The sequence below is a fragment of the Nothobranchius furzeri genome, chromosome 18 (assembly GCF_043380555.1).
Source record: "Nothobranchius furzeri strain GRZ-AD chromosome 18, NfurGRZ-RIMD1, whole genome shotgun sequence".
NCBI lineage: Eukaryota > Metazoa > Chordata > Actinopteri > Cyprinodontiformes > Nothobranchiidae > Nothobranchius > Nothobranchius furzeri.
In genome coordinates, this window is record NC_091758.1 from 46,512,371 (window position 1) to 46,529,740 (window position 17,370).

The 17,370-nt window shown below is 46.3% G+C and overlaps 1 protein-coding gene across 1 annotated transcript in view; it reads right to left on the minus strand.

Annotated features, from left to right (window-relative positions):
• The window catches only part of gabrr2a (gamma-aminobutyric acid type A receptor subunit rho2a), a 28,271-nt gene extending 14,398 nt beyond the window's left edge, over positions 1–13,873 (minus strand). The window contains exons 1-7 of the mRNA XM_054734757.2: positions 13,643–13,873; positions 11,229–11,329; positions 9,958–10,025; positions 9,114–9,337; positions 6,284–6,366; positions 2,040–2,180; positions 635–787 (exon numbers count right to left, since the gene is read on the minus strand). Coding sequence (XP_054590732.1) covers positions 635–787; positions 2,040–2,180; positions 6,284–6,366; positions 9,114–9,337; positions 9,958–10,025; positions 11,229–11,329; positions 13,643–13,764 — 892 coding nt within the window. The 5' untranslated portion in view covers positions 13,765–13,873. The remainder of the gene's footprint in view (positions 1–634; positions 788–2,039; positions 2,181–6,283; positions 6,367–9,113; positions 9,338–9,957; positions 10,026–11,228; positions 11,330–13,642) is intronic.
• Positions 13,874–17,370: the final 3,497 nt, after the last annotated feature.

The following is a 17,370-nucleotide window of genomic DNA, read 5'->3' on the forward strand; positions in this document are numbered from 1 at the left end:
ATAAGTTCTAACGGAACTGGTAAATGGGACGTGCACGCGACAACACAAAGGAAGGGGCGCGTCGGCTCCGCGCTGACGCCGCAAAGCATCATGGGAGTTGAAGCTTTTGCGGTAAAATTGGCCAGCGGGCCAGTTTTAATATATTTTTGATATTTATCTCGCGGGCCACATAAAAATGCTCCGCGGGCCGCATCTGGCCCGTGGGCCTTGACTCTGACATATGTGACTTAGATGTAGCCATCCTTACGCTGACAAAAATGTAACTAAGTAACTTTTACTTTGAGTACATTTTGTTTATGATACTTTTTACTTTTACTTGAGTAAAAATTTAGGCAAGTACTTTTACTTGTAATTGAGTAAAAAATTATTAAAGTATTGGTACTCGTACTTAAGTAGGAAATTTTAGTACTCTTTCCACCTCTGGTTACCAGTCACCTATTATCATGATATCAGTAATAAAAGGATTTAGATTGGTGCCCTAAGTGGGCTGGCACAGTCTGTTATGTAGTACTTCTCAGCGTACCGGGACCTTTTCTAGCATGCCCGTGGTTTTTTCAGTCGTTTTTCAGTAGAAGAATCTTTCCCTGCTTGTATGACCCCCCCCCCCCCCGACTTTTAAGGATTCCTACTTTACCTAGAGAGACTCTGGCTGGGACGGCTCGCCGGTCGATCCAGAATGAAACCCATGACAGCATCACCATCAGAGTGGCAGGAAAATACGTCTGCAGCAGGAAGAAGAAGATGTGGCGTCTCAGCGTGAAGTTGATGTAGAGACGATTGTACCAGCCTACAGACAGAATCGTATCAAGGCTTAAACATGATCTGAACATTTTACACACATCCCAGTCAAAATCCAACAACCTGCTGTGTGGCTCGGGTCAGATCCAGCGCATGCTGAATTGAACGCTCTTCCTTCAGAGATTTTTGCTGACTTTCTTGTTTTAATTTGGAGAAATGTTCCCAGATTTTAAAATTTTGGCTGAAGTAGCGCTTGTTGTTCCAGTCTCTGTGTGGCAGCAGAGCATGGGTTCATCCAGAACTTTTAAACAGCCATGAGTCTGTCTGAGGCAGAATCTCTCGACTACAGCCTCTTCAGCAAGCCCCCAGAGATATGTGGTTACACATAAGCAGGTGAGCAGTTCAGGTTTACATGGAGCAGAAGGAAGGTGAGGGAAAAGCCCCGCTTAGATGGGCACAAGTAATCGGGTTGAACGCCCAATCAGATAAAAAATTCTGCATGTAAACATGTCAATCGGAATATTGTGATCCGACTCGGCCCGGGGTTAGGGTTAGAATAATGCCCACTGTGCCTGTGTGCAGCAGACAGCGAGCCGCCCCGCCCTCATTTAGACTGCCTGACTTTAAAAATGATGTTTGAACCAATTTTCTCCACAGTTTCAGCTGATTGTCACATTTTATTAATAATAAACCAAAACAGAGCTCAGTAATACAACACAAGAATGAACTCCGCCACCCACAGCCGCCACGTCAGAGCCGTGGAACAGCTGATCAAGAGGCAGAGACGAGGATAACCCTCCCGTACTTTAATGTCATCAACAATAAAACACAGAAAAGCATAAACCTGCAGGGATTCACTGAAGAAAATGTAACTTCTGTGATTACCTGCAGGTTTTTAGCAAAACAAAAACACTAAATTGATTAAATGAATCAGGAAAGCAGGAAAAATTGTTTTTCCCGGGAAAGAAAACTCTGAGCATGCTCAACTTATTTAATCTGACTGAAAACTTGGTGCGTCAAACTCACGGCACGATCGGATCATTTCAGTTGGTGTCCGTAGACAGAGATTCGGGATTTCGGATTGGGGAAATTTGGCGCATGTAAACGTGGCTAATGTGTGTTTGGGCTACAGCAGGTGAAATGTTCCTAGCATGCTTTTTAGGGATGCTTGTAATGTTTTATTCTTATGAATGTGTCTGTAACAAGGAATCAGAAAGTGATTAATATGATCTTTGGAGCAATGGTAACGATTGATTTTATTGACATGAGACCAGACTGTCTGAGAGTGACCCCTGATGTACCGGTGCTGCTGTAGAAAGCCAGACGAGATGTGGTGTGAAACTTCTGGATCAGAAACTGAGACAAAGAGATTCTGTCGTCTGTGCTGAGAGACTCGTCGCCGCTCTTCCAGTACAGCATCAGGTCCTCGTCTGTGTATGCATCTGAAATCATCACACAGGTTAACTGAACCATTTTACAGAGCAGCAAAGACTGAAGCTTTAAATCAGCAACTGCTAAACACACAAGTGCACCATGTGAGCCTTACAGCTACAATGGCACATTTAGAAACACATTTGCTTAAAACATTTTCAGGTCTCTTAACAACGTTCTAACATCGTATCGCTATAAATATGCTGTGGAGATAAAAAAAAACCCAGAAATGAATAAAGTGGTTCTCTCATTTGTCTAAAACCACCTAAACCAACCACTGGACCATCCGGTTGTCAGTTTCACCGAACCAGCACACTCCCCTGGGTCCTCCACTCACCACACTCACGAATTCAGCAACAGAACCGCCGGTGTGAGAGGTTCTCCGCTCATTAACATCAGAGAAGGAGAGAAGCAGCACATCTGAGTTCAGCAAGCTCCACATTCTTCTTCAAGGATGACAGTAGGAGCAACGTGGAGAAAACTAGAGGTGTCCCGATCAGGTCCTATGCCCTCGAGTCCGAGTCATTTGATTTTGAGAATCTGCCAATACTGAGTCCCTATCCAGTACTTTTGATACATAAAAAGAGTAAAGAAAGCAAAGAAACAGATCCAAATTTGTGGTGGCTATAAAGGTCAGGAGGTCATTGGTAGGGAGGGTATAAAACTGAATATTGAATCTTTTGTTAGAAAGCCTGTTTTTCCAAGAACTGTTTATCAAAGCTAGAAACTGGTTGGGAAAGTAATAAGAAGTCAGGTCAAGCTGACCCGCAGTCCCGTTTCTCAAAACATCTTTTGACCCTCATTATTTCTCAAGCTACACCTGCCAAGTTCAAGTCAGCTATGGAAAGTTTAATCTGTTATCGGGTGGAGGATTCCAATTTAATGTCAGAGACTTGGCTCGCCCGTAACGCTGTCTCGTCTGAGCCACACACTGCCATTTAACTGTTGTGTAAGGGCGCGCACGAGACATGCTCGTGACAGAACCGCAGCAAAAGAACACCCCGCTTCCAGTCTGGGGCTTTTACTCTGAAGGCTGTCTGGACGTGGTGATGCTGATTGTTTCAGTAACAAGCCCACGCGGTCTGATGAAAGGCCCGTCTCCAGCTCTGTTTTTAAAACCATAATACCGTCTACAGATTGGCGATACCACGAAGGATGAGCAGCGGTAAGTTTCCATGACGCCCCTCTCAGCTCCTCGTCCAGTGACAGATGTCGACACAAGAGCCCAGGTGAGCATGTTTTGTTCATATCTTGGCCTCTAACCGCTGGGGAGGAGTCGTGTTCTGAAATTCTATAAATAAATGAGTTGGAGAACGGTGTTTCCTTTAGACAGCGTCGTCATTCACACACTCGTGTGAAGCAGCTGGCAAAAAGGAAAACAGGAAAAGTTCTAGACTGGAAAGCTGAAAAAAGCCAGATCAGGTGCTGAACGGGGAGTGGGTAGACACGATGACTGGAAAACGATGGAATGTGGCTTCAGAGACTTTTGAACACCCGTTCATGTACCTGCATGTAAAAACGTGGATTTTACCACGGATTATTACAAACATAAACCGGCAAAGGCAGGACTGAGTTAGAGCTTTTAACTTGATGAAATGAGCTGTGTTTGTTTTAATGCTGGATTTGCATGTATTGGTGAATATTTAGCACGTTTTTGGAACAATTTTGCGGTTACTGGTCTGTCGGAGTGACGCATATGTAGCGTGGCTGACACCATGTATTTCATCATATGTGCCAAAAGATTAAGCATCTACCACGACACAGGCTGGGCCAACCTAACATCGGGAGGTGTCGGTACTTGTCCAGGGGCCCTCTTCAAGACTTGTATCTACCCCGTAAAAGATCTTATAATTATCTCATAACATTAGTCCTCACAGCTAAAGAACAATTACATGAAATAATGAGTGTTTCATCTAAAGTCAATTTATTTATCAGTGTTTTCACACAATAATGTAGTTAAATTATTATGAGTGTTTAACATTTTTACTCCACATTAAGCAAATAACCCCTCTGAGTGTTTGAGGAATCAGGTGGCGTCTGAGGATTTTGTTAACGCCCGGGTAAACTTCTAAGCTTTTGATTTGTCCAAATTGATAAATAACAGTTATTAAAACGAGTTGACACTTCCTCAAGGTACCTCAGACTGTTCTGTATTCAAGGTGTAACTACGAGCGTCGAATAGCACAGAAGTCAACTCCACTGGCAGCCTGTCCGTACTGACTTCTCCGCCCCCTGGATCAGCAGGACCTTCACCACAAGGGTTCATAGATGCTGCACAACTGGTGTAGGACGGGTTTTTACTGATAGGTTGTTAAACCGGACTGCTTTTACAACCCAGACATCAGTTTTCTCAGACTCTTAAGCAGGTTTGCATGCATAACGTCTAAGCTAAACTTGTCTCAGTTGTCTGCTTTCATCCATCATTCATCACAAGTTGTTGTGTGTCATCATCTGTAGTAGAAATATAGTATTAATTGATTAATTGAAAACTATATATTTGCCTCTGTCTCAAGTAATGACGTAGGTGTGTCTTCCCTGGACTACCAAGAAGACCTGGTTTCATCTTAGATCAAACATAAAAGGATCAATATTATTGATAATACATATTTATATGGAATATCACTTTTATCATTCATCAAAAGTAACCACTTCTATCACATTACACATGAGAATGGTTATTTAGCGTTCTCTGGTGGTGATATGTGGGTAGCACATCTGCAATCAGTCCAGTCCAGTCAGTCCAGTCTGATTTTTTAGACGTAATTATTAGAATTTGAGCCATGAGGCTATTTGTAATACATACATGATATGAACACTTTTCTAATCCGTTTTCCCCCAGAAAACCTTTTGTTTTTGACTAATATTTACATTTTTACACATTTTATTTAAACACGTTACAGACTAATGTTTAGTGAGTATTTTTATATTATTTTCTTCTGCCTGCTTAAATTTAGCTATTGGTTTAAAAAAACAGGAATGTGACTCGAAATTACAAATATTTAAAATATTTGTTATTATATTTTTAAATAAACCATCATTTTTTATTTATCTGCCCAAAAACCATCATTTTGTAAGGAGGCAAATGGAGAAGAACCATGTTAATGGTACAAATTTATTTTAAAACCTCATTATTCGTACGCACCTTCCTATAACAGGTCCTGCAACTCACGGCTTGCATGATCTTTTCACCACAACACCTGTTAAATTGCGCCCCACCCAAAAAAATAATAATTCACCAGCCGCCACTGGAAACTAACTGACTTGCTCCACTTTAGGTCCACTCTGCTCCGGACCTCTCATCTCCATTTTTTTTCTCCTGTTGAGAACATACAGCCTGGCACCCTCTGCTGTTAAAGAATTGTCCAGTTCTCCTTAGCAACCAACCGTGATTGGCTGTTTAGCTGCAGTTCAGGGGCGTTTTCCCCAGTGCCCCAGGAGTGATATTAGAGAGTCTGTTGGAGGAAGGATGTTAGTGTTTACAGTCCAGAAGAGGAGGGATCTGAAGTTGAGACTGCTTCGATGGGGAGAAGCAGGTCATGATGACAGCAACAATCCATCCAGGCTTTTGCAATCGCTTAGCAGAGCTAAAGGGAAGAATCAGGAAAATGCATGCATGAAGCCAAAAACTGCTTTGGGGTCTTTTACTGAGGAAAGAACAACAGAACACGTTCAAAAACTCCAAAAAGCTGATATGGTCCCTTTAACTAATTGGAATAATGAACTGAACTCCATGCACTGATAAGTAGCTTCAACCACCACTTTATTTTGTGGGCCCTTGCTTGGGTCAGTGTTGTTTTGAAGCCTTTTATGCTGGTACAGCGCTTGGTTTACCTTCTAGTTGATGAAAAGCGCGTCACAAATAAAGTTGATGATGATGATGATGAACTGGAACGTTTATCAGTGCCTTGAGACAACTTGTGTTGGTACTAAATAAAGAATTTACCTCGAGTGAGTCGTGGTATAGCTGATGAAGGTGGCTAAAGCCCAGATCACATGGCAGGATCTTTAACTAGTCAGCCAATTTCCAAAGAGATCCCACACACAACATCAGGGAAACAGCAGTAATCACATCTCCGTTTGCTGCAGAACATGATCCAAGTGACAGTTTACTCACAGCTCTCCAGTTCCAGAGAACAGGTCTGGGAGTCCAGAGGGAACCGGCTGAAGTCCATGTTACAGGCTGCTGTCACGGTTACTCTGTTCAACAAACACAAAGCAGCAGAGAATATGGCTACCTAATATTTCTTATTTTATTAGAATAACTTGAAGGTGAATGAAATATGTTTTGGAAGCCGAGTCCTGGAGACGGGTTGGACACTCTTCTTTGCTGGAGTTGATCCGGGTGAGAGGCGGAGGGCTGGGGTGGGCTTTTCGTTAGTCCCAAGACTCACTGTCTGTACGTTGGGTTTGCCCCAGGGGACAAGAGGGTAACTTCCATGCGCTTTTGGGAGGGGAACGGGTCCTGACTGTTGCTTGTGCTTACGCACCAAATAGCAGTTCAGAGTACCCATGTCATACGGGCAAAGTTGGGTTTTCTTGTGTTCTTCCCTCCCAGTGTGATGTAGTTTAGAGTGTATTCATTTTATTTAGTTTTTATTGCATGTGTGCTTTTATTCTGAAAAACCCAGGAAGCTGGGAGGATGTGTACTTTTATTCTGATATGCCCGGACAGATGGCATCCCACCTGGGCAGTTATCTGCACCGGTAGAAGATTAGGAGGGGATTGTGGAGGCTGACAGTCCTGACCAGAGCACAGATTATTATTATTATTATTATTATTATTATTATTATAGCTTTGGCAACTGTTTCTTTGAATAAAACCCTGATGCGGTGGTTAATTATCTGACTTCTTTGGTTTTTAGCAGACGCTCCCTACTTCACCGGATATAAACTTTACGTGGGATTTTATATTTCTTCTCTTATTTATTAGCCAAAGCCTGCCCACCCAGTTTACAGGAACCACGCCCATCCCTTTTGCAGTCCCTGGAACGAGTGCTAGATGGTGCTTCGACTGGGGACTCCACGGTCTTGCTGGGGGACTTCAATGCTCACTAGGGATGACAGCATGACCTGGAGGGGCGTGATTGGGAGGAACGGCCCGCCCACTCTGAACCAGAAGGGTGTTTCGTTCTGTGCGAGTCGCAGGTTGGCGTTGGGGGTGGATAAGTTCTTTGTAGGACTGTCATGGTTGAAACTTCGCAACATTGCATAATCAATGGGGGCAGTTCCCGTGGAGTGGCAGACCAGGGTGGTGGTCCACATTTTTAAGAAGGGTGACCAGAGGGTGCTAACTACAGGGAGATCGACAGGTGGATTGGGGCAGCATCTGCAGTGATGTGGGCGTTGTACCAGTCTGTCGTGGTGAAAAGGGAGCTGAGCCAGAGAGCAAGGCTCTCGATTTACCGTGTAGCGTCATGAATGTCCTGTTTTTGACCTAAAGGTCATGATCTGCTGCGTCTGCTAACCCTAAACCAAACTAAACCAAACCAAACCAAACCAAACCAAACCAAACCAAACCAAACCAAACTAAACTAAACTAAACTAAACTAAACTAAACTAAACTAAACTAAACTAAACTAAACTAAACTAAACCAAACCAAACCAAACCAAACCAAACCAAACCAAACCAAACCAAACTAAACTAAACTAAACTAAACTAAACTAAACTAAACTAGCAGTTCAAGCAAGAAGAGCACTGGTTAGAGACAATATCTAACGCTTGGTCACTCAGGAGCTGCAGAAATACACAGCTCAAGTGGGACAGGCTGTCCACAGGACAACTCATGTCCCCCACAAATTTGGCCTCTATGGAAGAGGAAAGCCGCTTGTAGTTTTCCAGGAGCCATGCAGGGGACGAAGCAAACTTGTAGAAGACTTGTAGATCAGTCCAGACCAAAGTGGAACTTTTGGACCTAAATGCAAACATTTGCTCATCACCCAGAACACACCATCCCCACTGTGAAACATGGAGGTGGCAGCATCATGCTGTCGGAATGCTTTTCTTCAGCAGAAACAAGGAAGCTGGTTGGAGTTGATGGGAGGATGGATGGAGCTGAACACAATAAAGGACTTGAGTGTTGACCTGCAGGACAGTGACCCTTAACACAGAGCAGGAGCTGCAATAGAATGGTTGATATCCGAGAATATTCATGTTGGCCACAACCCGAACCCGAACCCTAACCCGAACCCGAACCCGAACCCGAACCCGAACCCGAACCAGACCTAAGAAAAGAAAAGTGCTTTTCACAGATTCTCTCCATCCAACATGGGTGAGCTTGAGCTGTTTGGTGGTGAACATTTGATGCAGGAGGGGCTGAATACAAAGTGACACCACACTTTAGATTTTTATGGTTTAAATAAAAAAACATGAATCAGCGGGACTCCAGTCCACAGTGATGTGCTACGGTGTGTTGGCCTGTCACAGGAAACCCCAACAAAACATTTAAGCTGGTGGCTGAAACGTTCACGGTGCTGTACACGTGACCCCAACCTAACCGCCATCTTCACCCCATGCCTCAGCTCCTGCCCTCTCCGGTCCTGTCCCGGTCCCACCTGACCTCAGCTCTACTTCCACGTTCCACCACCACATCTCTTTATAAGCTTTCCTGATCTCATCAGCTGACGCTCATTGAACAGGACATGTCACAAGGAAAGGAGAGTTCACAACCACACGAATGTTTAAAACAGGAAAATAAGTAAATGTGAAAAACGCGGCTCAGAGAGCGACAGCCTGAAAAGAGCTCTGAGCCCTCCAGTCTCGCTGAAACCCTCCTTCAGATTTGCTGGTTGGTTCAGAGAAGAGAAGTTTCAGAGTAAATCAAGATGTCTTCAAAGTGTGTGACGTAAATTTGGGGTCAAAGTTCAAGCAGCTGTTGTAGGTAAATATGAGAGTCAGAATGAGATGTAAAGACCTCAGGCTGATTTCTGGCAGGCATGCCACTGACCTCAGACTGTAGAGCACATGTCCATCCGGGTAAACTCGGAGCATGATGTTGTCAGTGGTCGTATCGTGGATGAAGGACCTCTTTGAGTGGACAAAGAAGACGTCAGGGACCCAGATCTTCTTTACCAGCCGACCATCAAACGTCATGCTCTTGTTGGTGCTGCTGCTGAACGACAGGCGCTCATCCTTCCAGTAATGTCTCAGGTACAGCGTCATGGTGAAGTCCTAGTGGGATTACCAGATTACAGAGTCGGTGTGAAGGATGTAGGGAAAGCAGAAGGATGCCTCAGCTTAAAAATAAAACCAAAACAGTTGAATTTAGTAAGTAAGTAAGTAGTAAGTCACTTTATTTGTATAGCACCTCTCACAGACAAAAAGGTCACCTATTGAGCCTGAGTCCAGAAGCAGCTACATTCTAGCAAACGTCTGTTTCACATGGCGGGATTTCTACAGTTTTGTTCGATTTTTCAAGGCATGAGAGACCACCCGTGATGATGTAAGGTCTGCAGCCCCATGGCAAATACGACACATGACCAGATTTCACCACGCTAGGCAGCATGCAACAGGAAGCAGGCATGTTTGTTCTCCGTATCGGACCAAGCCAAACCAACGGTTTTGAAAGCCCAGATTAATGATCAGAGCCATCCTGACGTCCTTCTGAGTGGACCAGAGCTAACCCTAACCCAACCACACACTGATGAGGTTATCTTCAGAGCCGTTAAGATAACGGGGGGATGGATCGTCCTTGTCGCAAAGGGAGAATCGGATCAAAGATAGGTAAGATTATCCTGCCGTGTGAAACCAAGCTTAAGGTGGAGTAATCTGAGAGGAGCCACATTTCTTACCATGTCCACTTCAGAGATGCTATCTAAACTCTCCACCTGGACGTCCACGCCAACAGGGATCGCAGGGCCTGCAGAACAAGGTCACAAACATCTGGGCTTTTCTGTCTGAAATGTTCTGAACACGTTCTTGTACTCAGTTCGTCTCAGCCTGGTAATCCAGAGCTCCACCAAGTCCTCCATTCTGACTTGGTGACTGAATAAAACAGGAAAGGGAGACTCTGGGTGTGGGGTAACAGATGCAGGATGATGGAACAGATTGACGTTAATCTGATCTGAAAACAGAAAGGACTGCCCCTAGCTTTAATCTGCAGCTGCCAGGCCTGGCGTGCAGCCTGCAGAGCGGAGGTCAGCACCAGCGAGAGGAGCTCTCTGAAACCGTATCCAGACTCAGAATCAGAACCACAACCCAGTCAGGAGCTGTGGTGAGTCTAGTCCTTCATACAGTCTGAACTCAATTATTTTAATCTGAACAGCCAAATAATCCAGACAAACGCTTCCATTGTTTAAGCTTAGACTGGACCTGGTTCTGATGTTCTGAGCTTCATGTTGTTGGTCCAGAAAGACTGGAGAAGAGGGATTTGTGTGTTTCAGTGACCTGTTACCTTGAGACTAAATCCATGTGAGGACGAGTTCTCAGAATCAGGACAAAACCTGGTCCAATGGGTTCAGAGCAGGAACATGGATCAAACGGTTCCTGCCGTTGTCCTCGTTTAAAACACACAACCCTTATGTCTTCAGAGCCAAACAGAGCAGCTGGAGGGGGAAGATGCTCTCGGAGCATGCGAGGGATGACCTCCTGGAGCTGATGATACTCAGAAGGCACCACAGTCACCCACCAGCTCTGAGGGTTACATGAAGGTTCATCAAAGCAGCAGGAGGTCTCATTCAGGTTCCACATGACCAAGAAGCTTCTGGTGGACAGGGACTCTGCAGCAGGTGGTTAGAGGTGAGCTCTAAATCCTGGACCAACTATGAAAGAGCTCAAAGGAGAAGACCTGAAAACAAATTCTAATAGATGGAAACAACCTGAAGAACCACCATCACTGTGAATGGAAAGAAGCTTGGTAGATGATGGACTGAGTGATAAAGGACTGGCACGTATGAGTCAGAGGACTCCAAAGCTCTTTACATGACCTCCATCCTGATGGAGGTGGCAACAGCTACCCTGGGGCCAGTGACAGTAGCCACCAGCTGATGGTGGACTTCTACGTTCCTCTGCAAACATGGTGACTTCTTCACCTACAGGTTAACCGGTTCTTTAGAACGCCTACCTCCAAAAGCAGGCCTCATGGTGAAGTCATGATCATCTACTCTGAGAAGGTGCTCTGTCTTGGTTCTGCGGGATTTGGTCACATCCGGAGGTTTCAGAGATCTGGAAGAAGACATTCGGAGTCAGAACCTCAACAAGGTGGTCTAATCCACAGCAGGTGTCCCCCAGGGCCTCCCTGCAGGCTTTAGCTGTTTCCTGCTGCAACACATCTGCTTCGTGGTTAAACGTGGAGAGCATGGACTCTTTTGGTGTCTCTCATATGTTGGGAGTGAGCAGCAGTCAAACAGCACCTGCGGTTTGTCTTTTGTCCATCTTAGCTCAGCTTTGGGACTCTCTCCTAACATTTAAAGTGCCAGTAGCACCTGACTTACCTTCTTTTGCTGATAACCTGCGTAGACGAGTGTCTGATGGTGCTGCACACGTGTGTGATCATTAGTGTGGTGGTTTAGTGCAGCTTACGTTAAATGTAACACTCCAGCCCAGAACCCTAACCCTGTCTCCATCCTCAGGTTAAACTCTGCTCCACATTCATGCAGAACCAGCGGTGGCTGATGGCTACGCTGGAGAACGTGACGTTATCAGCAAACGACCTCGTGGCTGCACCGCACCGGTCTCCAGGTGAGGCAGCCGCACCTGCACCTGGCTCAGCCACTCACCTGCCCATATGACACGTTAGCGCTCTGAGCCGCTCGCCTCCCCCTTTCACCTAACGATCGCGTTTAACAGGAAATCCTCCAGAATGCTGCAGCATCTGTGTCTGCTCTTCTCCTGAGCGGCAAGTCTTGTGCGAGTGTGTGCACGTGCTCGTTAACAACTCGTTTTTAGACTGCGAAACTCCGACAGCACACGCGGGGGGGTTGAGGGGGGTGCGGCCTACCACTGCTTCAGTGCCGCTCTCTCGGTCCGCCAGGCGACGCCTCTTTCAGAAGCGTTTTCCTAACAGGAAGTGTGGACGAAACGCATCTCCACCGTGGCCTTGACTCCCGCTTTAACTTGAACTCAGACCTGCTGCTAGGGTGCTCATGCACGCGCTGATCTCCTCTAGGACGGCGCAGGTCTGATCAAGGGTGCGGGACTCTTGTTTAACCAATAAATTACTAGAGGTCTCTAGTGCAAGTCGTAGTCCGGGGGGGGGGGGGGGGGGGGCTGCTCAGGGGAGAGCTTCAGATGGCGGGATCTTAGGAGATGGGTGTAGGAGACTATTTTCACGTTCAGCCTGCATGAAACACTCAGAGTGACCCATTTATGGGTTTTCAGTGCTCCACACCTTTAAGGAGGACCAGCATGGTGTGTGTGTGTGTGAGTGTATATGTGTGAGTATGTGTGTGTGTGTGTGTGTGTGTGTGTGTGTGTGTGTGTGTGTGTGTGTGTGTGTGAGTATATGTGTGTCTGTGAGTGTATATATGTGAGTATGTGTGTGTGTGTGTGTGTGTGTGTGAGTGTATATATGTGTGTGTGTGTGTGTGTGTGTGTGTGTGTGTGTGTGTGAGTGTATATGTGTGAGTATGTGTGTGTGTGTGTGTGTGTGTGTGTGTGTGTGTGTGTGTGTGTGTGTGTGTGTGTGTGTGTGTGTGTGTGTGTGTGTGTGAGTATATGTGTGTCTGTGAGTGTATATATGTGAGTATGTGTGTGTGTGTGTGTGTGTGTGTGTGTGTGTGTGTGTGTGTGTGTGTGTGTGAGTGTTTATATGTGAGTATGTGTGTGTGTGTGTGTGTGTGTGTGTGTGTGTGTGTGTGTGTGTGTGTGTGTGAGTGTTTATATGTGAGTATGTGTGTGTGTGTGTGTGTGTGTGTGTGTGTGTGTGTGTGTGTGTGTGTGTGTGTGTGTGTGGAGGGGAGTTCCAAGCACAGAGGCTGAGTCTGATCCCATCCCAGAGGAGCAGTGGGAAGCCGCCAACCATTTCCTAAAGGTTCTTCAACATGTGACCCGCCACTAGACCCGGCACCAACGCTCGCCTTCCAGTCAGGGGACAGTCGCTCTTCCGTCTTCGTCCCTCAAACTAAAACTCAGGGTTCCATCTGCCTGAACAGAACCGGGCTGACACTGATGCGTAGGTCTGTGCTGTGTTCAAGTGAGGTTGGATCTGGAGGTCCAGTCTGTCTGACCTCTGAGGAAAGCGAAGATGCGGTTCTGTTGGGTAGCTGTGAGCCCAGAACCAAAGGGTGGATCTGTGGTGTCAGATCTCGGTTCTGCTGTTCAGAACCAAATGGATCAGGACAAAGAGCGTGTGGCTTTGTTTTTGTTAAATGACTGCAGGAGCTTCTCATCTGGTTCTTATCAGTATTATTTTTGGACCTTTTGCTGAGCCCGGTTCCGGCCCAATGTAAGCCGAACCCCCAGATGTCAACAGATGCTGCTAATTTCTGGATCCTGGGCTCTACACTGGAAATCTCTTCTCGTGTCGCCTCTACTTACGTGCCATGTTTCTGCGTCTCCATGGTTCCGGTCCATCTACGCACCCGGAGTCCGGGTCTGCGGGCCTCCCCAGTGACAAGCAGACACAGCAGCAGGATGACAGCTTGGCTCAGGTAAGGCATCCTGACGGTTCCTTTCCACAGGTGAGTCCCATCAGTCGGATCATCCTCGTCCACGCTGAATGCACGAGGACATGTCACGGCGTCCGTCTGATCTCAGAGACCCTCAGCATCTGTGGACTCACACGGCGTGCACACCCCCCCCCCCCACTGTGGGATTACTGCTGTCAGATTAGTCCTCCGCCTCCTCCTCCTCATCATCATCATCATCACCGCCATAGGGTGGGTGCAATATTTACAGGGTCAAAGCTAGAACTTCTGTGGGCAGGGGCACCAAACACCCCCTGAGCCCTTTTTAAGCTCATGGTGCAAACGTCTCCAACACCCTCTAGGGGCATAAAAGGACCGGTCTTTACCCTCGAAACCACTCACCACAGAGGCTGGGGAGCTCCACAGCTGGCGGACATGTTGAAGAAGATCATTGTTACCAGACTAAAGGAGGAGTGTGCTCTGGAAGGTGATGAGAAAAGGAAGTGACAACCATGAGGAACTGAACACAGCCTGTGAGCAGACGTAAATATCTGGTCAGCAACCAGTAGCTCCATTACTGGACCTGTAGAAATGAGCAGTTCTGCACTGGTTACCTGGCCAGATAATCACAAGAAGACCATCTTCCTGCTGACAGGAAGATGGTCCTGACCACTGCAAGGAGGTGGAAGAGACCCCCCCCCCCCCAACTGAAACACATCTAGACCATGTCAGTCAGAGTCAGCTGGAAATGTTCACCTGGGGCAAAACTGTAACGTGCTCCTCTGCCCTGCATGCCAGCTAGTTGTGGAGCTGCTAGGTGCACCAACCAACACGGAGACCGACCCGCTGATTTTACAGGCGTCCAACTGTTGCCTTTGGATTACCATGGCCTGCATGACCTCCGTCAGCATTTCACCAGAAAAACAAGTGATGTCCAAGTCACACATTCATCATACATGACTTGTCAGCTGGCCACCTTCATCACACAATGACCAACACACCCAGTGCACCCCACGTGCACACCACACACGATACATTCAGGAGTAAAACTGCTCGACTTAAATGTTCATCCATAAAAGTAAAATGTACTACATGCATAAAAAGTGATTAAGGAACATGAATTTGCACCATGTAAAAGTCACAGTGGTGCTACACTACAAGTGCTCAATTATTCATAATCCTAGAGCGTGTGCAGGGCCGTGGATAATCTGAGTGATTTGGTGATGGGGGCAGGGCACGGAGGGGGCTCTGCCTCCTCACTGCCTGGTCCCAAAAACGCGGTTAGGACTGCAGTCTCCTCCCTGATGGGGGGTTAGGGTTAGGGTTGGACTGCAGTCTCCTCCCTGATGGGGGGTTAGGGTTAGGGTTGGTCCCTGATGGTAGCAGGCTGAAGAGACAGTGAGCTGGATGAGGAGGTCTACAGAGATCCTGGTGGCCTTGCAGGTGAGACAGTTGTCGTGAATGTCCAGGGGGAGGGTAGAGAGACACCCATGACCCTCTCAACAGACCTCACTAGACCACACTTCAACAAAGTCATTCAAGCACAACATTGCTGCTGACCTTTGACCTGGGCCAAACTCACAACTGGAGCCTCAGGAGGTTTTAAACATGTGAGATGATGTAAGAGGTCTGACTATTCCCACTTATGTAACAGTTTGATATCAAAGATTTAGAACTTCAGCTGAGTGCTTCCGGCTTCGGATGGAGGGGTTTTCAGAAGGTGGACCTGTTGAGAATCCGACATCATCGTTTCATGATCGCTCTTTGACTTCTGACACTAAAGAAGAACTTAAACATCACTGTACTGCAGCTGTGTGTGTGTGTGCTTTCTTATGATATAAATAAAGTCTGTGGACGACATCTGAGCCGCTCCTTTAAACCGTTTCTCCTCTCAGACGGTGGTTTCCATCTGTTGCTGGGATATAAATAACCATCAGATTTAAATCGCTGCCGAGGACTCCCCCCCCAACCTCGACAGATGCAGCAGATGTGAGACAACGTGCGACCCATGGCATGAGCATGTGATGTGTCCCTGCTGTAATGTTGCAGCTCTGATCTCCACCTCGACACTCCCTCACGGTCTGGTCAGCAGGCACTTCCCAACTCATGAGGATAAAATTCTGTTTCTGCACTCGTGATGAAGTGAAAATCATATGAAGTGTTTATTTCTAGTGAGTGAGGTAACGTGTTGGGGGAATATTACATCTTCATTTGATGGACTTTTCCAGTCATCCGACCTTTTAGAGGTGCACCTGCATCTCTGATCCGTCTGCCAGCTGGAACTCATCCAACATCTTATCTCCGAAATTTCATTAAAACAGGAAACAGCTGATGTACCTTGAGGCTCACACCCAACTATTTATGGTCTCTGTGTGATTAGCAGCAGAACAATGATGCCCCCCCCCCCCCGTATCATATGTGTGAACAATTCAATTCAAGTTTATTTATAAAGCGCCAAATCACGACAAGAGTCGTCTCAAGGCACTTCACTTAATAAATATTCCAATTCAGATCAGTTCATTAAGCCAATCAGAAATAATGTTTCCTATATGAGGAACCCAGCAAATTGCATCAAGTCACTGACTAGTGACAGTGACTTGATGCAATCCTCATACTAAGCAAGCATGCAGCGACAGTGGAGAGGAAAACTCCCTTTTAACAGGAAGAAACCTCCAGAGAATCCTGGCTCAGTATAAGCAGCCATCCTCCACGACTCACTGGGGATGGAGAAGACAGAGCACACACACACACACACACACACACACTCGCACACACGCACACACACACACACACACACACACACACGCACACACCCACACACACTCGCACGCACATGCACACACACACACACACACACACACACACACACACACACACACACACACACACACACACACACACACACACACACACACACACACACACACACACACACACACACACACACACACACACACACACACACACTCGCACACACACTCGCACACACACACACAATAATGTGTCTATAGTTATATTGTGATTTCTTAGTAAATATTCTATTTGGTGAGATAAACTTTATTGTATTTATCCTAGTGGATCTATAATTAAACGGGTAAACTAGTAGTAGCACATCCAACGTCAAGGAAAGCAAAAAGTTATTATCAGGAGAGGGAGAATGTTTAAGTGGTTAGCAGCAGTGTGCTAGTCGATGGCCCCCTCCATGAGGCCACCACAGCTCAGCAGAACATCGTTGTAGCTTCTTCTGGGGAGAAAAACACTTAGAGAGAAAATAAAGTTAACAGCTGAAATAGCAGGAAATAGTACAGTTAAAGAGCAGATTGTAGAAGAAAGTAGTAGAGTGTGGAAAGTGGTCAGTGTGTCCTCCAGCAGTCTAAGCCTATAGCAGCATAACTACAGAGATAACTCTGGATAATCTATCCTATTTAGATGGAGGTATGTTGGAGGCGGGGCAAGGGAGAGCCGTCTTTACCGACTGTACACTCCACCTCCCTCTACTCCCCCACTTGTCCAGATTTAGGCTAACATCAGATTTTAACCATAGGCCCTATCAAATAAAAATGTTTTAAGCCTATTCTTAAATGTAGACAAGGTGTCTGCCTCACGGACTAAAGCTGGGAGCTGGTTCCACAGGAGAGG